General features: G+C 40.2%; 1 protein-coding gene across 11 annotated transcripts in view; it reads left to right on the top strand.

The window, feature by feature from the left end:
• ADCYAP1R1 (ADCYAP receptor type I) overlaps positions 1-20,011 on the top strand; it is a 143,123-nt gene that overhangs the window by 19,282 nt on the left and 103,830 nt on the right. For all 11 annotated transcript variants that reach the window (XM_014873695.2, XM_014873693.2, XM_088154644.1 and 8 more), the window contains one exon: positions 12,079-12,237. In XM_014873695.2, the coding sequence (XP_014729181.1) occupies positions 12,154-12,237 (84 nt within the window). In that variant the 5' untranslated portion in view covers positions 12,079-12,153. The remainder of the gene's footprint in view (positions 1-12,078; positions 12,238-20,011) is intronic.

Below are 20,011 nucleotides of genomic sequence, written 5' to 3'. Positions count from 1 at the left end.
CAGGGTGGGCAGATCCTGTGTTTCCATGAGCCTGGGAAATTGTCCCTGCCTACAGCACTGTTCTTGTAGTTATTCCAGGAGCTTAAAGGAAACCTTCTCCACAGAGTATCCAAGAAATAAGGAAATAATGGAGAACTGGTAAATTAATTGTGAAATCTTTGGCCAAAATCCTCTGTCCTAAAGAGTTTCTGAAGGATCAAACCTTTATTACCCAATGTGCTTGAAAGGCACCTGATGATGATCATGTTTTTTCAGTGCCATTTCAGCTGAGCTTAAATTACATATTGAGTTCAAGGTGGGTGCAAATGAAAACCTGCACAGAATTCACACTTTGATCTGATGTGAGGAAAGTAAAAGCAGGAGGTTAGAGCAACAAGAAAAAAATTGTTGCTAAACACATTATTTAACCTTAATTTGCTGCCCTGTATAAGATCCTCCTCATCAGCTGAGTGTAGCTTTGGCAACTTTTAATGTTTGGAGTGAATCTTTTAATGCTGTTTCTCAAATCCTTCTCTTTCTCTTCCTTCCTCCTGATAGAAAATATAGATAAATAGGATGTAATTAATCTGTTGCTTTGAAATACATAATTTAGGGTAATCTAACATAGGCTGTGAACTCTATGGGATGTGCTGATTACCTCTCAGGGACTATACAAAGAATCTGTGGAAATTATTTTGGGTTTAGAGATGCACATTTTAATGAGACAGTTCTCACCCAGGGCTTTGGAGGACCCCCTCCGTGGGGAGAGAGGCATTTTCACTGTGTCTTTGAGACATGAGTCAACCTATTTCAAACTGAGCAGTGGGCACGTGGGAGAAGAGGGGATTTCTGCTTGGTTGGATTTACGTGTTTATATCCTGGGTTTTACTGGGATGCACGACAATAAAATGACAAAGTTATCCAGTGGAAAGGAACAGCACTTTGATTGTTTCCTGGGCCACAAGGGATATTCCAGTTCCACATAACACCTAAAGGAAAATGTGAATCATAGCAAGTTGGGTTGTGTTTGAGCTGATGACCATCCTGTCAATGTATAAACTTCATCATCTGACAGCTTGATATCTATAATCAGGATTTGCAGCTTCACTTCAACAGACACATCCAAGAGAGGAAAATTACCCATTTTTTTAGTTTCCATTGTCTCCTGCTCATACAGGGCCTGTAGATAAGATTTCTGCTGTAGTAGCTAGGAATTTGACAGAGGTATAAACATTGGATACAACTGACATCTTCTAGTTGTGTTTTGATGAGGTTTTTTGGGGGCTTTTTTGACATCTCTAGAATTGATAAAATAAAAGAACACATCATTTATTGGCCAGTGAGTTTTGCATGTACCTCTATGCCTATGTGTGTGTGTATTCATATGAAATTGCTTTGGTCCTGCATTGTTCTGACCTTCCCAAATATTCCCTTGGGGCCATATTCTGCCACCCTATAGAAAACCATAGGGCCAGCTCATCTTCTGGGACTCTCATATGGAGATCCATGAGCAGATAATGAAGATGAATATAGAGACTGTCTTAATCACTGGCTGAAAAGATGATTATTACATGGGAATGAATCACTTCCATTCATTTAGATTTACCTTTCTTTTTTTTCCTAGAAGTGGTAAAGCTACTTTATTCATAATAATAGTGGAGCAGTGGTGTATGAATTGAGCTGAATATTTCAATTATCTAGAGGAAGGAAGGAAGGAAGGAAGGAAGGAAGGAAGGAAGGAAGGAAGGAAGGAAGGAAGGAAGGAAGGAAGGAAGGAAGGAAGGAAGGAAGGAAGGAAGGAAGGAAGGAAGGAAGGAAGGAAGGAAGGAAGGAAGGAAGGGAAAAGAAAAAGAAAAAGAAAAAGAAAAAGAAAAAGAAAAAGAAAAAGAAAAAGAAAAAGAAAAAGAAAAAGAAAAGAAAAAGAAAAAGAAAAAGGGAAAAGAAAAGAGAAAAGAAAAGAAAATAAATTTTTGTCTAGACTTTTTTCTCTAGACAATATTTTCTCTAGACACAATTCTTTCTGTCATGCTATGACTGCCTTTTGTGTCAGAGCTTTTAGAATCATAGAATCTTTTAGGCTGGAAAAACCTCCAAGATCATCGAATCCAACCATTAACTCAGCATCACCAGGTTCATCACTAAACCCTGTCCTCAAGTGCCACATCCATATTCCCTTGAAACACCTCCAGGGGTGCATTTTTCCTCATCAAAGTTTCCCTCATGGCAGAGACATGAGTTTACTCCGTGCTTTGAGGTGAAAGGTGGGATCCTGAATCAGAGCCATGTGCTTGGGAATCTGTATCCATTAACACTGCAGTGTCTTCATGTGGCAGAGAAATGGGTTTACAAACTGTTCACAGTATATGGAGTCCTCTCAGCATTCTAAGTTTATTTTTACTTTCTTCCTCTCTCTGGAAGGCACTTTCAGGTATTTTTTCTGCTGATAGTCTAAAGCTTTCTTCCAATTCCGAATTTAACCTCTTGACCCAACACTGATTTCAGTCGCTTTTCTTCCTCTTTAATTTGATACTTCTGCTGTTCTCAGAGCTGTGCCTATTCCACACAGCCTCTCCTGAGCTAATCAAACTGATTTTGTGCTTTATTACCCCTCTGTTTGCCAAGATGAGTAGCACATTTTCTGGGAGCAAGGCAGAGCCATGTGCTGCTGAGGACAATTACTTGTCTTGCATTCACTGTGGAAGCAGCTGAGAGAATCCAGCGTGGATAGAGATGGTTTCCTTTCAGACAGCCCAGATTTATTTGCCTTGGATTCCATCCCTGGTGTTGTAAGAACACGTGCTGTGGAAGGTCCTAATAATGTCCAAACGTAATGGGTTTATTAAGCACAATATGGGACACAGCTGGGAGCCCAGGCTGTCAGAAATGCAATAGGAAAGAAGGACAATAGAAAATGCGGAGGGGAAAAAGATTACACAGTTTCCAAGTGCTCATGCAGTGTCTTAGCTTTATCTTTCAGTGTAGTAGAGAAAAGTGAAACTGTTAAAACAAACAAACAAAATAAAACAAAACAACACCCCCCCCCCAAAAAAAAAAAAAAAAAAAAAAAAAAAAAAAAAAAAAAAAAAAAAAAAAAAAAAAAAGGATTTTCACCTCTCCAAAAATGGAAGAGACAGGATTGTAGCCCCAGGCCTACTCTGGGATGCATTCCTTGACAATATTCTCTTGAGGAATCACAATAGTAGAGGAATTTTTTCTCTGCCCAGTGAGAAGTTGGGAAATACATTATCTCTGCCTTTATCAAGATGGGCTGGAGTTTGGCCCATGGAAGCTTTTGATGTTGATTAGAAGTGTAGAGGGGAGAGTGGGTGTTCATCTGGGCCATCACCACAGATTGTCTGCTCAGAATGCTCAGTGAATGAAGTACCAGCTTTCTATTCAGAATGCCTCTGACTTGGCACTGAGGAAAATGACAAGTAGTTGTACACCAGGCAAAGAAAGATCATTTGATCATTTGATTATCCTCTCTGAACAACTTAGACATTTTTCCACTGTCCCAAGCACCCTTTTCTCAATACCAAGGTTGTATCAGACTGTTTTCTTCACACCATCTTGTATTTATTCCTTTGCCATCAGGAAATACAATCAAAGTTGCTCTTTGTATTCACCACCTTCCAAACCAACAGATTACTCCTTTTCATTGCCTATTTTATTGCTTTTGTCCTGCTCTCAGAAAGAAAGGATAGTCTTGTTTCCCAGGGGTGATGAGAGTTTGTTGTGCTGTTGCTGGAGCTCCAAGACTGGAGTCCTGCCCTTGGGTCCATCACCAGCTCCAGGAGCATTTCTATGGAGTCTGCCTGTGCTAAATAAATAGTGGAATGTTTTGTTAAAGATGCCCTTGGCATTTCCTCACAGCCGAGAGCACCTTGAATGGAGCCTGGCTCAGGTCAGGGGAGCAATGGTGGCTTTGTAAGAGCAGTCTGATTTAAGGTAATCACTCAGCTCATCAACAGGGCTAATTGAGGGTGTTAACAATGGCACCACACTCCGATAAATAGAATATTTTGAATTAAGGAATTGTTTAGAGGGTACTGGCCAGGGAAGATCCTCAGAGACAATGGGAATAAAAGGCTCTGGTGCAGAGCTGCATTTTCTGCTCTGCTGTTGCTCTTTGCCTGTGAGAGATGTCTGCTGCACATGTGCTGAGCAGGTTCAAAGCAGAGCCTGATGGACAGGTTGCAGTGCTTACAACCTCCTATGTAACCAGGAAAAACATTCACACCTACAGCCAGGGAAGGAAACGCAGACCACCAGTCAAGGAAAGCAAATTAATCGAGGAGCTCTTGCAAAACATTGATGTGCCAGGTAGAGAACGTGTTTTCCTGGCTGTGGTGTAATATTAATTCTGAAGGCCCTGGCCAAGCAGCACTTAAAGCCCTGCTGGAATGGAGCAGCACATTGTTATCGTTATGATCCCAGTATTCATTTCATATTAGCAATGAAGTATCACATATACCACAGATGCTTAAAGAGGATAATTGGTCTGCTGTGAAAAGGGAATCTTCTCACGTGTTTTTATGTTTTTTGTTTTTTTTTTTTTGCTTTGCCTGATGCTTCCTGAATGTGTTAGTTTGCATTGGAGTGTCTACAGTCTTTAGTTAAGAAGTTCTGTCATTTCACCAGGCCTCTGGGGACATCAATAACAAAAGGGCACAATAAATCTGATGGATAATGCAATAGGGAAAATAATGCCTATCGAGACAAGAATTTTATTGATGATGTTATGTGAGAGACCTGCCAAGAAAAGCAATTCTGTGCCCAGGGAGGGATGAATTGTGTTCCATAGCCTCTGCTATCATGAGTCTATCACTGCAAAGATAAGCTGGAAAATCTTGACCTCTGCATGCATGATCCACTCATGTCCACCTGAATTTTCAGAGAGCCTGAAGCAGCACCTCCATCAAACAGACATTCCAAGTTATTGCAATGTCAAAATACTCAGATATCCAGAATGGAGATGTCATTAACCTTCAATGTTTTATCATATCTGTGCTGGTGAAGCAGCATAATATGAAGGAGAAGAATTGTTATGTTGTAAGAATTTCTTTTGTTTATAAAATTCAGGCATTTTAAATGGAGTTTGTTTTAAAATATATCGTCTTGTTGATTTTTATACATATGTCCCAAAAAAGGATAAACTTTCAAAGCTCAGGAAAAGCTGGGCTTTATGACCACATCTGTGAAGGAATGGGATATAGAGGATTAGGACTTTCAAAGAGTTTTTGATAATTTGAATATAATCAAGAAATTAATCAGATCTTCATATAGTGTAAATTTGGATATCTTTCTTGAATTGGCTGAACAACACTTACTGTTGTTTTAGATCTGTTTAGATCTAACATCTGTTTTAGAATAGCTTTAGATGGGTTTTATTATTTGTTAGGAAAATTCTATAAAGCCAGAAGACTAGGAAATGCAGGAGCTGTCAGGTTAAAGAGAAGTGATAAAGAGTGTACTTTGTAAGGACAAATTACAATGTTCATATCTTCAGGGAATTTCCATTTAATTGAAACCACTCAAAGGAAAATAATAAAAAACTAAAAACCAACACTCCACCAAAATTGTAATGGGGGACAGCTGAAGTAAAACATACATGGAAGTTATTAAGCTGTGCTAATAATAGGAGCTGAGATAGTATTGAAAGTAAGAAAAGGCTGCAATGTAGAGGGAAGTCAGGGCTCTGTTTTGCTTGCCATTAATGCTTTGGTGTCTTAAACTTTGGGAATGGAATTTTCTGTGTTTGCCCTCATCAGGCCAGAACAAACAGAGGAAAAGAAAATTGGTTCTTGCAAAGCAGTAATTCACTTCGTCCAAAATTAGGCATGGTGTCATGGAACCATAGAATGGTTTGAGGTGGAAGGGACCTTTTGGAAATCACCCAGTCCAAGCCCCTGCCATGGCAGGGGCACTTTCCACTGGACCAGGTTCTTCCAATCCCCATTCGACCTGGCCTTAAGGCATCAAGCTTTAGGATATAGAAATTGCCCCCTGAGGTTACCCACATCTCCACTGACTGTAAAGATCTTTTTGATGTGGCAGTGCTGGTTAATGTCCTCACTAAGGATCAGGATGATGGGGCAGAGTGCACATGGAAGAAGGTTGAAGGTTACACAAATTTAAGAGGAGTGATTGACAGACCAAGAAGTTGATTCTGCTGTTGCTCAGAGGGAGCCAGAGAGGTTTGAGAAATAACCAGAAAGATGAAGAAGGAAGAGGCATGCAAAGCCCTGCAGTGGGAGAGGAATAATTCCATGAACAAGGGCAGGCTGGGAATCAGCTTCTCCACAGAGAAGGACCTAAAGCTCTGGGTGGACACAAAGTGGATCCTGAGCCAGCAAAATGCCCTTGCAGCCATGAAACCCAAAAGCATCACCAGCTGCGTGAGGAAGAGCCTTGGCAGCACGTCAAGGGAGGTGATAATTCCTCTCTCTCAGCCCTGGAGTGCCTGGAGTGGTCCAGGGCTGGGCTGCTGAGAGCATCCACACAGTGGATTATTAAAGAATTACTATAAGAGACTCGGAGACCTATGGCTGCTCAGCCTGGAGAAGAGAAGATTTGGGGGGTCTTATCAAGGTGTAGAAATACCTGATGAGAGGGTGCAAAGGAGATGGACCCAGGCTCTTCTCTGTGCTGACAAGAGGCAACAAACACAGACAGGCATGAAATTCAGCTGTGAGATAACACTTTGTTGTTGTGAGAACGGCCAAATACTAAAAGAGGTTGATCAGATAAATTGTTGAGTCTCAACATTTGAAATTTTCAGAAACTGATTAAAAATGGGTTTTGAATAATCTGCTGTAGCTGACCCTGCTGAGCAGGGGACTTGGACTAGACAACCTCCAGAGGTCCTTCCTACCCTCAGTGCTGCAAATCCTCTTTGGCAGTCATTCTTCTTGCAAAACCATATTTGTTTAATTTATTTCCTACACAAGTCCTCATGGAAGTGAATGGAAATGATAATCCTACTTCATACAGTAATATTTGGACACCTAAGCTCTCATTTGCATATGGGAGTCTCAGCATCTGCAGTTTACAGTTTTCTACTTTTGCAATCACACTTTTATCTTCCCTTTTAGAAAGGGAGCTCTAGTAAAATTCACAGGTGTTTTCTGAGTTTTATGCAAGGAAAAAAAAATAATCAAAAGCCAATTCCTCCAGAAAGTAAAAGGATTATTACTGAGTATTGCTAACAGACTTGGATATTTATTAAAATTGAAATGCCTAAGCCAGGCAGCAGCTGAATCTATTTCTTTCAAATATATCCATGCAAAATTGTTTTAGTGCTGTATCAGCTCCCTTTTAAATGTTGTTTTCTTAAGCACCAATTTTCCTGCACAATGAAAAACTGGATACATATAGTCTGCCTGAATGTATCTGTCATTAATGGATATTTTTCAGCCTGTGATTCCCACATCAGCTCACATATTAGAGCAATGTTAGAACAAAGCCTGCATCCATCCTTGTGGACCATTCTGTGAAAAAAAAACTCCACGTAGTTTGTTGACAGCTCTTTCAGGCAAAGGTGGGATTTTTGCCTGAGTCTCTCAAGACATTCATGTGCAGCAGAGAAGGCTTTTGTCCTTTGTAGCAGTAAATCCTTTCTGAAAGTCCACCTCTTAGACCTCCTGATGTAATGACCTTTTGAATCCTGTTTTGTCACTGACAACAGACTTGGTGAGTGGGAACAAGGACTTGAGGGACTTTCCCAGTTAAGTACATACAGGGAGAATAGAGGGCTTCTTGCTTTATAAAAGAAAGTAGAGTCAGACCCTCGGCTGCTGTGACCCATGAAGAAGCTTAATTTCAGCAAATTTTGAAAGTGGGTAAACAAAACCAATCCAAAATATTCAAACTTCAATAAATAATAGCTACTGTATTAAAGATAGTGGAAAGATCATGATGTTCTTTTCTTTTGCCTTAATAGGATTGCTCTTTGTGGAGTATTTTCCATGGAAAGCTTTAGAGCTCTTGCTGTCTGGTATTAAATCTTCTTTTAGCTTTTCTGTTGCCTTAAATATATGAGCATCAATTTATTGACACCCAAAACAATCAAATTCCTCCTCAATCCTTTGTGGTAGGTGAAACTTCGCTGTTTTGGGTTTCATATTGCTGACCCATATATTTCAGACTGGAGGTGGGATTATTCTGTCCAGATTTAGATATCCACAGTGTAGATGTCAACAAATGAGCTGGCTGTTCAGAATTCCTTTACACTCTGGGACAGGAGCTGGAAGTTTAAAGGAGATGGTTAAAATGGGTCAGACAAAACACTTTCTTCACATGTCTGCTTTTCTCTGTTGGTAGAAAAAGAGACTTGACAATGAGCTGGTGTGTGAGGATGTCTCTCCCGGGTTTCTAAAATTAGGAGACACGTCCTAGGTCACTGAGGGGTTGATTTCCCAACTCTGCTCATAGCTGGTGAGCAGGAACTCGAGGAAGGGGCACTGTGCCTTTTAACTAAATGATGTAGCTGGAACACCACATTTAGGAGTTTATAGGAGGGAAGTCATAAAGTGCAGTGGATTTTGCATCTTTTATTGAGAGCCTAAAGATAGAAAAATATCAGGTGTGTAATGAAAGGTGTTCCAGCCCTCAGGAGAGCCACTAAGATGGTCAGGGGCTGGAACACCTCTCCTATGAATTCAGGATGAGTTGGGACTGTTCATCCTGGAGAAGAGAGGGCTCCAGGGAGACCTTAGGAAACTTCCAGTGCTTAGAGGGGTGTTAAAACAAGATTGGAGAGGGACTTTTCATGTCATGAAAAGGGGGAATGGCCTTAAATTGAAGGAGGGTAGATATTAGGAATAAATGCTTTCCTGTGATGTTGGTGAGGCACTGGAGCAGGTTGCCCAGAGAGGTTGTAGGACTGACAATCCCTGGAGGTGTCCAAGACCAGAAATCTGCTCTAGTGGAAGGTGTCCCTGTCCATGGCAGGAGGTTGGAATGATGATCCTTAAAGTTCCTTCCACCCCCAAGCCATTCTAGGATTTTATATGATAATTACCATTTCATATATTTTGCACCCAATAATTCTCCACCCGTGTTTATTCTTCATAGGGAAATGTTCTTTATGGCTCTAAGAAGTGTTGGAGTAACTGTACATGGGGTGGTTGACTTTTCTGAAATGTATTCTGTCTACAAAACCTCAATTTCTCCTGCAAATTGCCAGAAGCTTTCAGATTCCCACACCTGGGCATGGGGCAGGAAGAGGATGTGGTGGGAGACCCTGCCTGGACACTGAAGTGAGATGAATTTAGTAAAGAATTCCCATTCAACCATCACTGGTCTGAACCATTGTGGGGAGCTTTGAAATGTGGTGGTTTCCTTTCAAACCACAGGCACAGGTCCCAGAGGAACACAAGGAGCCCAGATCAAGTGGTTTCTTCTGGGTGACATCTCAGTTAGAGCTTGTAACTGCCTTGGAAAGCCACTAAAAATCCTCTTTCTTCATGAAAAAAATTCCTCTATTTTGTTCATCCACTGGGTACACTCTGCAATGCTGTATAACAATTTTACCCATATTTGATACTGGGACTTTTTATCCTTTTGAGCAGTGATTTTTCACCTTTTTTATGCCTCCCTGGGAGTAGTCCCATCATAGCTAGAAAGGTCTCACTGTGTGGTTTTGTTATTGGTGACATCAGATTGTGCACTTAACATTTGTGGGATTCTCATGGAGGAATTGTCCTCACCAGCCTCCAGAGACCTTTTTAGATGGAGAAAGAAATGGACACTTGCAGCAGAACAAGTTTTGCCAGAGCTTTTCCAAGCTGCCCTTGAAGCAACTCAGATACTTTCATAAAGAATCTGCTGTGACACTGAAAGTGTTTCCAGTGGACAAACAAATTCACCTTCAGAGGGGATGAATTATTTTCTTAAGTCACTAGGTGACCAAAACAATGCTCTTTTTCCTTCTTCCTGTATACCAGCCATGCTTGAAATAAGCCCCTGAAACCCATTTTATTTTGGCAACAATCTGATTTTCAGATTCTCAGACACTTCAACAGCCCTTCTATTTCACCAGAGATAACTGAAGATTATTTTGAGGAACTGTTTATCCATAACTGAAAGGTGCAACTCCTCTGTTATTGTCTCTTCTGACTTCACTAATTTTAATTACAGTGGCAGATGCAGATAAAACAACAGCATGAAGCATCAGTAATGAAATTACAGGATTTATCAACCTATGACATCAGAAGAAAATATAATAATTCAAGCTTCCCTTCCAAATCCAATACTGATACATTTATTTATTTTTCTCAATACTGAATGGTAATGCTTTATCACCATGGCCTATTTTTTTAAAAGTTTATTTTTCTTGTTTAACATAGCTGATCGTTATGATAGCTGATATTTGGGAGGTAACTGGGGTTTAATTGGTGATACAGATCCCTTTAATTGATAACAGAGATAAGTAGCCTTTAATTAGTAATGGCTGGACTCTGAATGTATATATAACATATATGCCAGGAACAGCTCAACAATATAAAAGGTTCTGCTGCAGGTCCAGGGCAGAAGTTCTGGAACCTGTTATTCCCTAATAAACACTCTAGTTTCTGTGGATGACACGAAGGCCTTAGCCCAGTATTTGGTGCAGGTTTCCATGACTACCTTGAAGGCAAAAAAAATGAAGTAGATTCTTTTATTTTCCCTGCAATATGCGAAAGAAAAGCCATGAAATGGTTTGCAGATGTTCTTGTTGTCTCCTTAGAAGCTCTGTTGAAATCAGACAAGACAGAAAACAACCACCCTGCACTTTTCAAACCTAGGGAGTGCCAGGTTAAAGTAAAAAGAGTTCTAAAGGTCACCACTTTCCCCCAGGGCACCTGTGTATGTCCATCTTTTATTCTGGCATCTTCCACCCTCCCACTGCATTTTAATCATTTCCTGGTGCATTACAGTGTCAGAATGACAGGACAGAATACAACCTCCACACCCCTCTCTGGCTCTCCTGGACTGAGCTGCACACAGGAGTGCAAATGATCAGGAAATAATTTCAGATCCAATGGCTGCTAATGCGTCTGTCTGGTTTTGTCTTGCTCCTGTTAATGGAATTCCGAGTCCTCACGGCTGAATGTCACCAGGGATGTTTGCTGTCCTCCTCGGCTGAGATCTTATCAATTGCTCATTATTTGATAAACCATCAGAAATACAGTTCAGTAATTAAATTCAGTGCCAGAACAGAGCGTGAGTGACTGATCAAGTGAGCATAGAAGAAAACAGATCAGTTTAGAGTGAATTTCATGAATCATTGTTCTCCCAAAATTTAGAGAGAGATTAATTTTCCTGTTTTATTTTTTAATTGAAAGACTCTCTCCTTCCTAAATGCTGATGTCCTGGCATTGTGTTGCAGTCAGTATAAAACTCGAGTGTCCTTTGGTTCTAAGAGTTTTTTTACAAATCTTTCCTTTACAAATCAAAGCAGGTTAATGAGAAATAAACTCAAATCTTAAAACACTTTCCCCCCAGTCCTCAATTCTTTCTGGGCAGAGGCCAAGCAATGGAAGTCACAGGTAGGGATGACATTGTTGTTCATATAAATCCTTCCTGATTATGTCCTGGACGAATCTTTAGCCTGAGACTACAATTCATTCCTTTGCCCCTCTACTCAAGTTCTCAGTTCTCAGAAAGGTTATTAATAAGATTATTAACAGGTTATTAACAAGTCTGGTAATGGATTTTGTTATCTGGACAAACTGTCTTGGGAACCAGACCCCTAAGAAGCCCCCAGACAATTTTGCTTTTAAGACACTACTGAAAATCATGAAGGGCAAACCACAGCTTCAGAGATGAGGCAGACAGGTCTTTTTTCTTGTTCAAAATAATTCCCTCTTCCTTCTCCCCTGGCTACAACTGAGGTGTTTGCAGCTACAGAACCTGTCCCAGCACTTCTTTGACACAAGTTACTGATCATACAAAGTTCTTTGTTTTAAATTAGATATCCAAGACCAGCTTTAAAATCTGAAAAAGCCTGGTTGATCTCTAATAAGTGCAAGTGTTGGGTTCTCTGTTTTCTGTCCATTTCTTTTTCGTTCTCTCCATGGTTTACATATTTATAATGATTTTCCTCTTTTGCTGCAGAGATCTGAGCTTTGATGTGAAGACCTCAACCAAAATATCTGCAGAGAGCCTGTGCTTCAGCCCTAATCAGTCTTAATGAGCAAAACTTGTCCAAAATTAGGAGAGAAGATGGCCATCAACTGGAAGGTCTGCTTCTTCAGCCTCGTATTGCTTCCTGTGGTAAGGAAAATATGATTTTATTTCCATTGTTCTGATATAAATACATGTTCTCGAGGCCAGCACTTGCCAAAAGGGAAGGATCTGCTGCTGACACTGATTCTGGATTTTTCTGGGTGGTCTCATAGTTTGGTTTAAGACATTTCCAGCCTCCTTTGTTAATGAATTAGGGCCATGATCACTGCTCAGACTGGGAAGGGCAAGTTCATCCCTTGAGGACATTTGTTCACTTTTTTTTAACCAAGGTACAAAATAAAATTAAGTAATAATTAGAAAAACAGAAAAAGGATAGTGGGTCTTCTGTTTCAAATCCATTGGTTTAAGAATGTTTTGGTTTTTTTTTTCCAGACAGAGGGATAAAACTAGAGATTCCCTTCATCCCTCCCTATGAAACCTAAATCTCAATATATTCCAGGCAGTGTTTTTGGAGGCCTCCCTTTTCAGAGGAGCAATTTTAAGAAACAATACAAATGGGCATCTAAAGATACTGAAGGCATTTAAAGTCATCCATCATCTTTCTTTCTGAAGATATTCGACTCTTTATGAAGATGACAGGGATTAATTTTCCCCACAAGTCTTTACTTGTTAAACAATGTGCTTTTCCATTTATAACTCCACGTTACCACGTCTGGGGATTGTGACTCTCCCTCTCCATTGTCCCTACACACAGTGACTGCATCTCTCCTCACATAACAGCCACAAAAACACTGAACAAAGATTTTGATTTTTTTTTTAACTTTGTAGCTGTGAGGAGTCGCACACAAGCCCTGCAATAACCTCTTGTTGCATTTCAACACAGTTCTGTGTTAAACCATTGATCACAAATGTGCTTTTCAGCTCTTCTCCAGAAGCATTGCTCCCAGGGATTCAGTGACAAATAGCACCAGGATTGAAATCCTTCAGCTCATTCCCATTAAGAGCCTTCTACAACTTCCATTCAAATGCTTTACACTTGCTTAATACACAGATATTCTCAAATTAGTGTGCTTTAATAGTCAGTATTTGAAAGAATTCATGACATTTAGATATTTTTATTTTTAAATGCAGCTGTTTAATGTGATGGTGGTGTGACCAGAGCATGTTTTAGCAGTTTTTGCAGAGGTTTTTTTTGCTCCTGTGTATCAAGTATGTGGCCTGTGTTCCATAATGCATAGCAGGCAGCACACAGAACTTATTTTTACTTTGGCACACAAAAATAAATTTTCTTTCCTTTTGGCTCTTATTTAGAGTCAATTTCACTGCACATCTGAAATGTGGCATAATTCAGCTAAATTCTGTGGAATTGGGTTGGAACTGATACCATATAATACAGTCCTTTACATACAAAGGGTCTTGGAATGTTTATCTAGAACATGGCTCCTGTGACTCTTCCTTAGATTTCCTGGTCAGGTAGAAATGATTAATTATTAAAAACTGAATATGTTTAATTTTTATAATACATCTCTAAAATTACTACTGTAAACCTCCTCGAAGCAAATGGGGAGGAGGAAACTCCCCCACCCAATTTAACCTGATTTAGGTACTGATATTCATGTGAGATTCCTGACTATAAAAGGAGTTCAGCTCAAATTCAGATGCTGGTTTTTTGGACATAGAAGTGTTGATGACATGGATCCTGCCCTGGGAGAAACTGGAAAGCTGAATTCCTGGCCATGCAAACACATTTTTCAAACTGCAACCAAAATAATTAAATGATTCAAAAGACAAAAAGAATTTCTGTTAAATGATCAACAACTTTCAATATTTCAAGACTTTAGGTGCTCAGTTTGAGACCCCCGAAAAGTGTCTTGTTATTTAGAGGTGAACAGTTTTTAATTAAGGGAAATAAAAGAACGAATCTCTCGAGCTCTCAGATGGGTGACCTTCCTGGCAGATGGAGAAGGACAGCAAATTCCCAATTGCTCACGTTTCAGGACATAACTGTGGTTGCTGAGCTGGATAATTAGTGATCAGCTCCAGCTTGTGGAAAGAACAGTTCTTAATGAAATACCAAATAGCAAACCAGAGCTAATAAGAAAAAAAAAATACTTTTTATTTGCTGCTTCTTCAAAGTTTGTGATCTTATTTATAAGGTTTTACTGCAGTCTTTTGCAGGAATCCAGATATTAAATTTACCATTTAACACACATGAATTTGCACACACAGAGCCCACCACAGAGATTATACAATAATTTGTGAACAGTATTCATTTCACATTAAATCCCTACATTTCTTTTCACAGACCACATTTCAGGAATGATAGAAATGTTATTCATGTTTCTTCCTTGCTGAGATTCTTTTGCAGTTCCTGTGGTAACACATTTCTCTCCACTGGGGCACACTCTTTCCCTGAGAACCATCTCAAATGTTGACCTCAAACTGGCACTTTCCTGCCATGCAGATTTTCCCATTTTCTAACAAAGGAGTGTATGTGACTTAAAAAAAAAAATAGAGTAATTGAAAGTCGTCTTAGACTCCACAGAGTTCCTGGAAAAAATTGTTTATGTATGCTTTCCTCTACACATCTCCTCTGCACATCTGGTCAGACCCATTTTACCCACAAAAGCCCCCAAAATGATGTCCACATCCATAAACAAATCAAGAAAAGACAAAAAGAGAGCCAAGTATGATTGGGAAATTCCAGGTGGCTTCAAGTATAGGCTCTGACCAGGCAACAAAGATATAATATGCAGAGAAATAATTAGAGATGAGCATTTGAAGCCAGTTCTAACTGTCAGAGTCAAGGGTGGTTCAGTTTTTCATGTGTTTAACAGGCTGCTCTGCATTAACCTAACCTCAGGACTGAAGGCACCAACGATGCCTTCAAAGCTTTAGATGAATTCTTGAGCTTTATCTTTTTCTGCCATTTTAAGTGCTTTCCTAGATTTAAATACCTCTGTTGCTATTTTAGCTGGTTTTAACCTATTTCTTTCAGCTGGCTGAACTCTTCCCAGTCATTTCCATTCTTTGCTCTGGATGAAACTCTGAACAACTTGGGATAGTGGGGGGAGTCTGTCCATGGCAGGGGGCTGGAACTGGATGGTCTTTGATTTCCCTTCCAACCCAAACCATTCTAGGATTCTACAGTGTCTTTCTTTTTTTTTTTTTTTGCTTCTGAATTCACTTTCACTGTAATTTTGATTGACTTTGCATTCCGTTCATCTGTGATAACATTAGGTTATGTTATTGTTGGTTTTTTTAAATTGGAAAATATTAACAAAAGTCATCGTAAAATTATGGAGGAGAAAGGATCCTAAACCATGGTTCTTTTGTCTGGTTCCAAATGCACTTGAGAAACAAGGAGTTTCATGACTCACAAAGTTGGCTTGGTGTATGAACTGAATTTTAAATGTAACTGCAATGCAGGTGTTCTAACTGTCCAGAATAATTTGATCAGATGTATTTCTTCACCTAATACTTGGAATTTCCTGTGGGTACATATTTAATATTGCTAAGCTTAAATGTTTCCAGTGGTAGAATATTCTGTGTAATGTTTGATTAGCTGGGAAGAATGTTGTCCTTTAAAAAGGAGAGAACTGTGGAAAAGGGAAGGTGTAAGTGATGCCTCTTGTATAACAGCATGGAGGTGTGACCTCTGAGTGGCAGTCAGATGGGCAAATACAGATTTGGATGTACAGGCAGCACCTCACAGAGCAGAGAATGGAGCCTGGATCTGATGAGAGTTAAGCAATTCATGGAGAGGTGAGGAGAGAAGTGTTTGCTCAGCCCCTGTTTGCTGAGGGGGGGAATATTTCTCAATTTTCTCAGAGTGTGTGCAGGCTACAGAGCACAGAACTCTTGTATCCTCTATTATTCATCCCTGGCTGTCACTTCCAGTGCCAGGCTGACTTCAAATAGAATCATCTACATTCCAGCCTCTGTTATTTTTAAAAGATCAGGCACAGTGTATTCAGGCACAATATTCTACAAGGTTCTCTCCCAGCCTGCCATGTTTTTAAGCACAGCCCAAACGTGAGGCTCCTCAGGTACAAACATAAAAGGTTGGGTTGGTCCCTGCTCTTTAAGCAAACTATTTTTTCTATTCCAGGGTTTAATGAGAGAGCTTCTAATGAGTTTACCTGCCTGGTGATTTGTAGCATCTCATAACCCTGTAAGAGAAGTCAAGCTCTCTGTAGGACTGCAGGTTTCTTGAACACAGTGTACAGTTGCATGCGACTTCCCTGTTATTTATGTAATGAAAATATAAATATTTTATATACAAACACAGCCAGGGGACTGCTGGGAATGTTCTCCATAGGAGATAAAGACTCAGCTAACCAAGGCATTAATGCTGCTGTAGCTTTTCCATTTTAATAGGAGGAGCTGGTGCTGGGGGCAATCGGGAGAAAACAGCAACCTCTTAAAAGCCTTGTTTAAAATAAAAAAAAACCCCAAGTCTTTGGATGTGTAATACAGAGTAAAACAGTTTCAAAGAGCAGCTTCATAATTCTGGTATCACAAAAAATCATCTGAGAAACTCAGCGTGGCAAAACCACAGAGGCCTTGATACCAACCAACTCTAAGGACGTTTCAGAGGCACAAAAATGAGGATTTTGAGTCCCAGATGGTTGCTGAGCCCTCAGTTAGGTGGGATGGGGACTTACAGACAGTGCCAGAGTGAGAGTTCTCTCAGGGTGAGATTTCCACCTGACATATCTTCAAATCTCTGGGGTTTTTTTGGTTTTATTTTTCTGAGAAAACTCAATGCCCAAGACACCTGAGTGTGGTGGGAGCCCTGGATATTGCATTGGTGCACTGGCACTTGTCACCTCACCTGGGCACCTCAGGTGCCAGTCAGGGTTATTGGAGAAGCTAAAGAAAGACACCTGGTTAAAATGTTTTTTATAGAATTATAGAATGGTTTGGGCTGGAAGGGACATTAAAGGTCAGGTAGTGTCACCCCCTGCCCTGGGCAGGGACACCTCCCACTACACCAGGATTTTCAGAGCCCTGTCCAGCCTGGCCTTTAAGATTTTTAAGCCTGTTAAGCTGATTTGCACAAAAGATGAATTACAGGAGGAGAAAAAAAGTCTAAAAATATACATATTCTGCCAAAATGTGGTTCACAACACTGTGAACAAATACAGATATCTACCCCTACTCTCTTTTAGACAGACAAGATATCTTAGTCTTAGAAAATCAAAGCAGCAGGTAACAAAACAAAAAATAGTCACCCTATACTACATTAAAATATTCCCTTTTTTTGCCCTCTGGAAGTAGCAATAATTTCTGTGAGAGGCAAATAAAACGATGACAACACTGATTTAAGGGCATTAATTAATGTGATGTTTTTTTCCCTGCTGGTTTTGCATTCACGATCTTACAGGAGGGTTGGATGAGCAGTCAAATAACAAATGGGGCATTAGAAGGAGTTCTTGAAAAGGAGGCCGTAATTAAAAAAAAAAAATAAATAAAAAAGCAAAATCAGAATGGGTGTTTTTTGTGTTGTTCAGCTGTTAACAGCCAGCTCCTGGAGGGATAGTTTTCAAGTCTCTAGCAAGAGTGTTGCCTGCAATTCCTTGGGTTTGCTGAGTCAGCAGCCCAGGAGGATTTCCTGTGCAGGCAGCTCAAGGAGAGAGCTGTGATGCACAACCAAAGCTGCGTGGAGAGGAGGGGGAAATGGAAGCAAAAGAGCAGGAAGAGAGGATAAAAATATGGAAAAAAAAAATCACATTTACAGCACTATTCCTCTATTAGAGATTTGGTTTTTTATATTCCCTCCTGCCCCTCTCACCAGGGCTTGCAATAAAGAGTTTTTTCCCGATCTGTGCAATAAACCCTGCTGCTTCTCAGAGTGAATGTGTGCCCTGGGGCAGGTCCTGGGCCCTCCCTGGGGATCAGGGAACGATGCTGGAAACCTTCCTGGAGGAGCAGATGGGCTCAGTGCTCATCCCAGGGTCCCACCCCACAACCTCCAAACTTCCAAAGATCTGAGCACAGCTGTGGGGTTGGGAAAGCAGAGTTTGCCAGGCTTGAGGGGCCTTCCAGTTTTGTTTTTTTGTTGTTTTTTTTTTTTTCCCAAAGCAATAACAACATGGCTGTTTAACCAACTAGCTGTGAGGCCCCTTAGAAAGCACTGCCAGCCCTAAAGCCCCCTGTGTTGTTGTCCCTGCAGGTCCCAGGGCCACAGAACCCAAGCCCACAAACCCCTCTCTGTTCCCCTGGGCTCATCCAGGGAAACTTATGCTCCTGACAAGAAAGTTGTGTTTCTCTCAAGTTTATTTTCCCCATGTGGAAATCACTTGGAGGCACAGATTATGGAGATATGGATCCCATCTATACCAAAATCTGATGATCTCTGTGATATTTTTATTCCATATAATGCCAGTTTTGACTAGAAGAACACCATAAAATGAATCAGAGCTGCCTCTGTGCTTTCCTGTGTGTGTTAGAGCTGAGTTCTGCACCTAAATAGGGCAGGAAATTTACTTAGAGCAATAATTAGCCCCCTAAATGCTGGATGTCTGGATTGGAATCAGAGAATCCTGGAATGGTTTGGGTTGGAAGGGACCCTAAATCCCATCCAGTGCCACCCCTGCCATGGCAGGGACACCTTCCACTGTCCCAGGTTGATCCAAGCCCTGTCCAACCTGGCCTTGGACATTTCCAGGGATGGGACAGCCACAGATTCCTGTGGCACCCTGTGCCACAGGCTCAGATTAAGATATTTATCTATATTAATATATAATTTTGATTCTCCCATACATAGTGTTCTTCTGTACTTAGTGATAGATGCCTCTAGATATTGGAATACCCCACCCTAAAATCCCCTAATGCTCTCTTTACTGCAGGGCCCTCAAAATTATCTTAGACTGGACTTTGGTCTCTTTAGTTTTTAGAAATCTCATTTTTATTGGTTATTTATAAATGTTATGTGCATCAGGAATAGATGACAATAAGTCACCCTTGCTCAATTGATTGTCTTGAATTTTCAGGATCTTGTGACTCATCTTGGTAGTTTGTAAGGTTATCACAAATGCTGTTTATTACTGTTGGTTCCTGGAACACATTTTTAAAATTGAATATTAAATGTTTGTTCTTGCATGAGTGAGGGCAGATGCCAATGGATCTTTGTGTCTGGAGTTAAAAAATGACAAATGCATCCATTAAATACTTCAGAATCATCATAGAAAACACCACAAACCCAAAGAAGATCTATTTTAAACAAAACAGGAAAAATATTTTCCCCACAGAACATTTAAAAAATATTCTGTAATACTTTCATAGAATTATTATTTCCAGTAGAGTTCAAAGAATCCAGTCTCAGTTTAGACCACTTTCCCTCTTCAGCTCTTTTAAGAAGAAACAAATACCAGTTGCTTGTGGTTTTGTTTTTTTTTTCTTTTGCTATCAGTATGGTTTAGACTGTAAATCCAATCAACATGTTGAAGGAAAATAGTCTCAAGGAACATCTTTCAGCCAGATTTAATTTGTGCTGGGGAGTTTGATGGTTTCCCAACCTTTGTACGTGTTCAGGGCTGAGCTCACTGTTCCAGCCTCCTCTATATCTGGATTTCTCTGGAGGATTTCAAAGGGATAAAGGATTTTACTGTTCCTGCCCTTCCCAGTAACACATTTCTGCAGTGCTCTTTTCTTCCTCAGTGGGCTCCTTTTGGAGTGCAAAATTATCTAAGAGAATATTAATTCTCTAAGATCTTTAGACAGAAGCAAACACTTTATCTGCTCTGTCCTCTTTCCAAATTATTTTGGCCTCACAGTCTCTTTCCAGCTCAGAGTCTGTGACCAAACTGTGTTTTTAAGGGGTTATTCAGGCTAGATCCAGGCTTTGCTTTGGTTT

Source organism: Sturnus vulgaris, chromosome 1 (genome assembly GCF_052056855.1).
Source record: "Sturnus vulgaris isolate bStuVul1 chromosome 1, bStuVul1.hap1, whole genome shotgun sequence".
NCBI classification, from domain to species: Eukaryota; Metazoa; Chordata; class Aves; order Passeriformes; family Sturnidae; genus Sturnus; species Sturnus vulgaris.
Note: the sequence above shows the minus strand (reverse complement) of the source record. Positions and strands in the feature narration are given on the sequence as shown.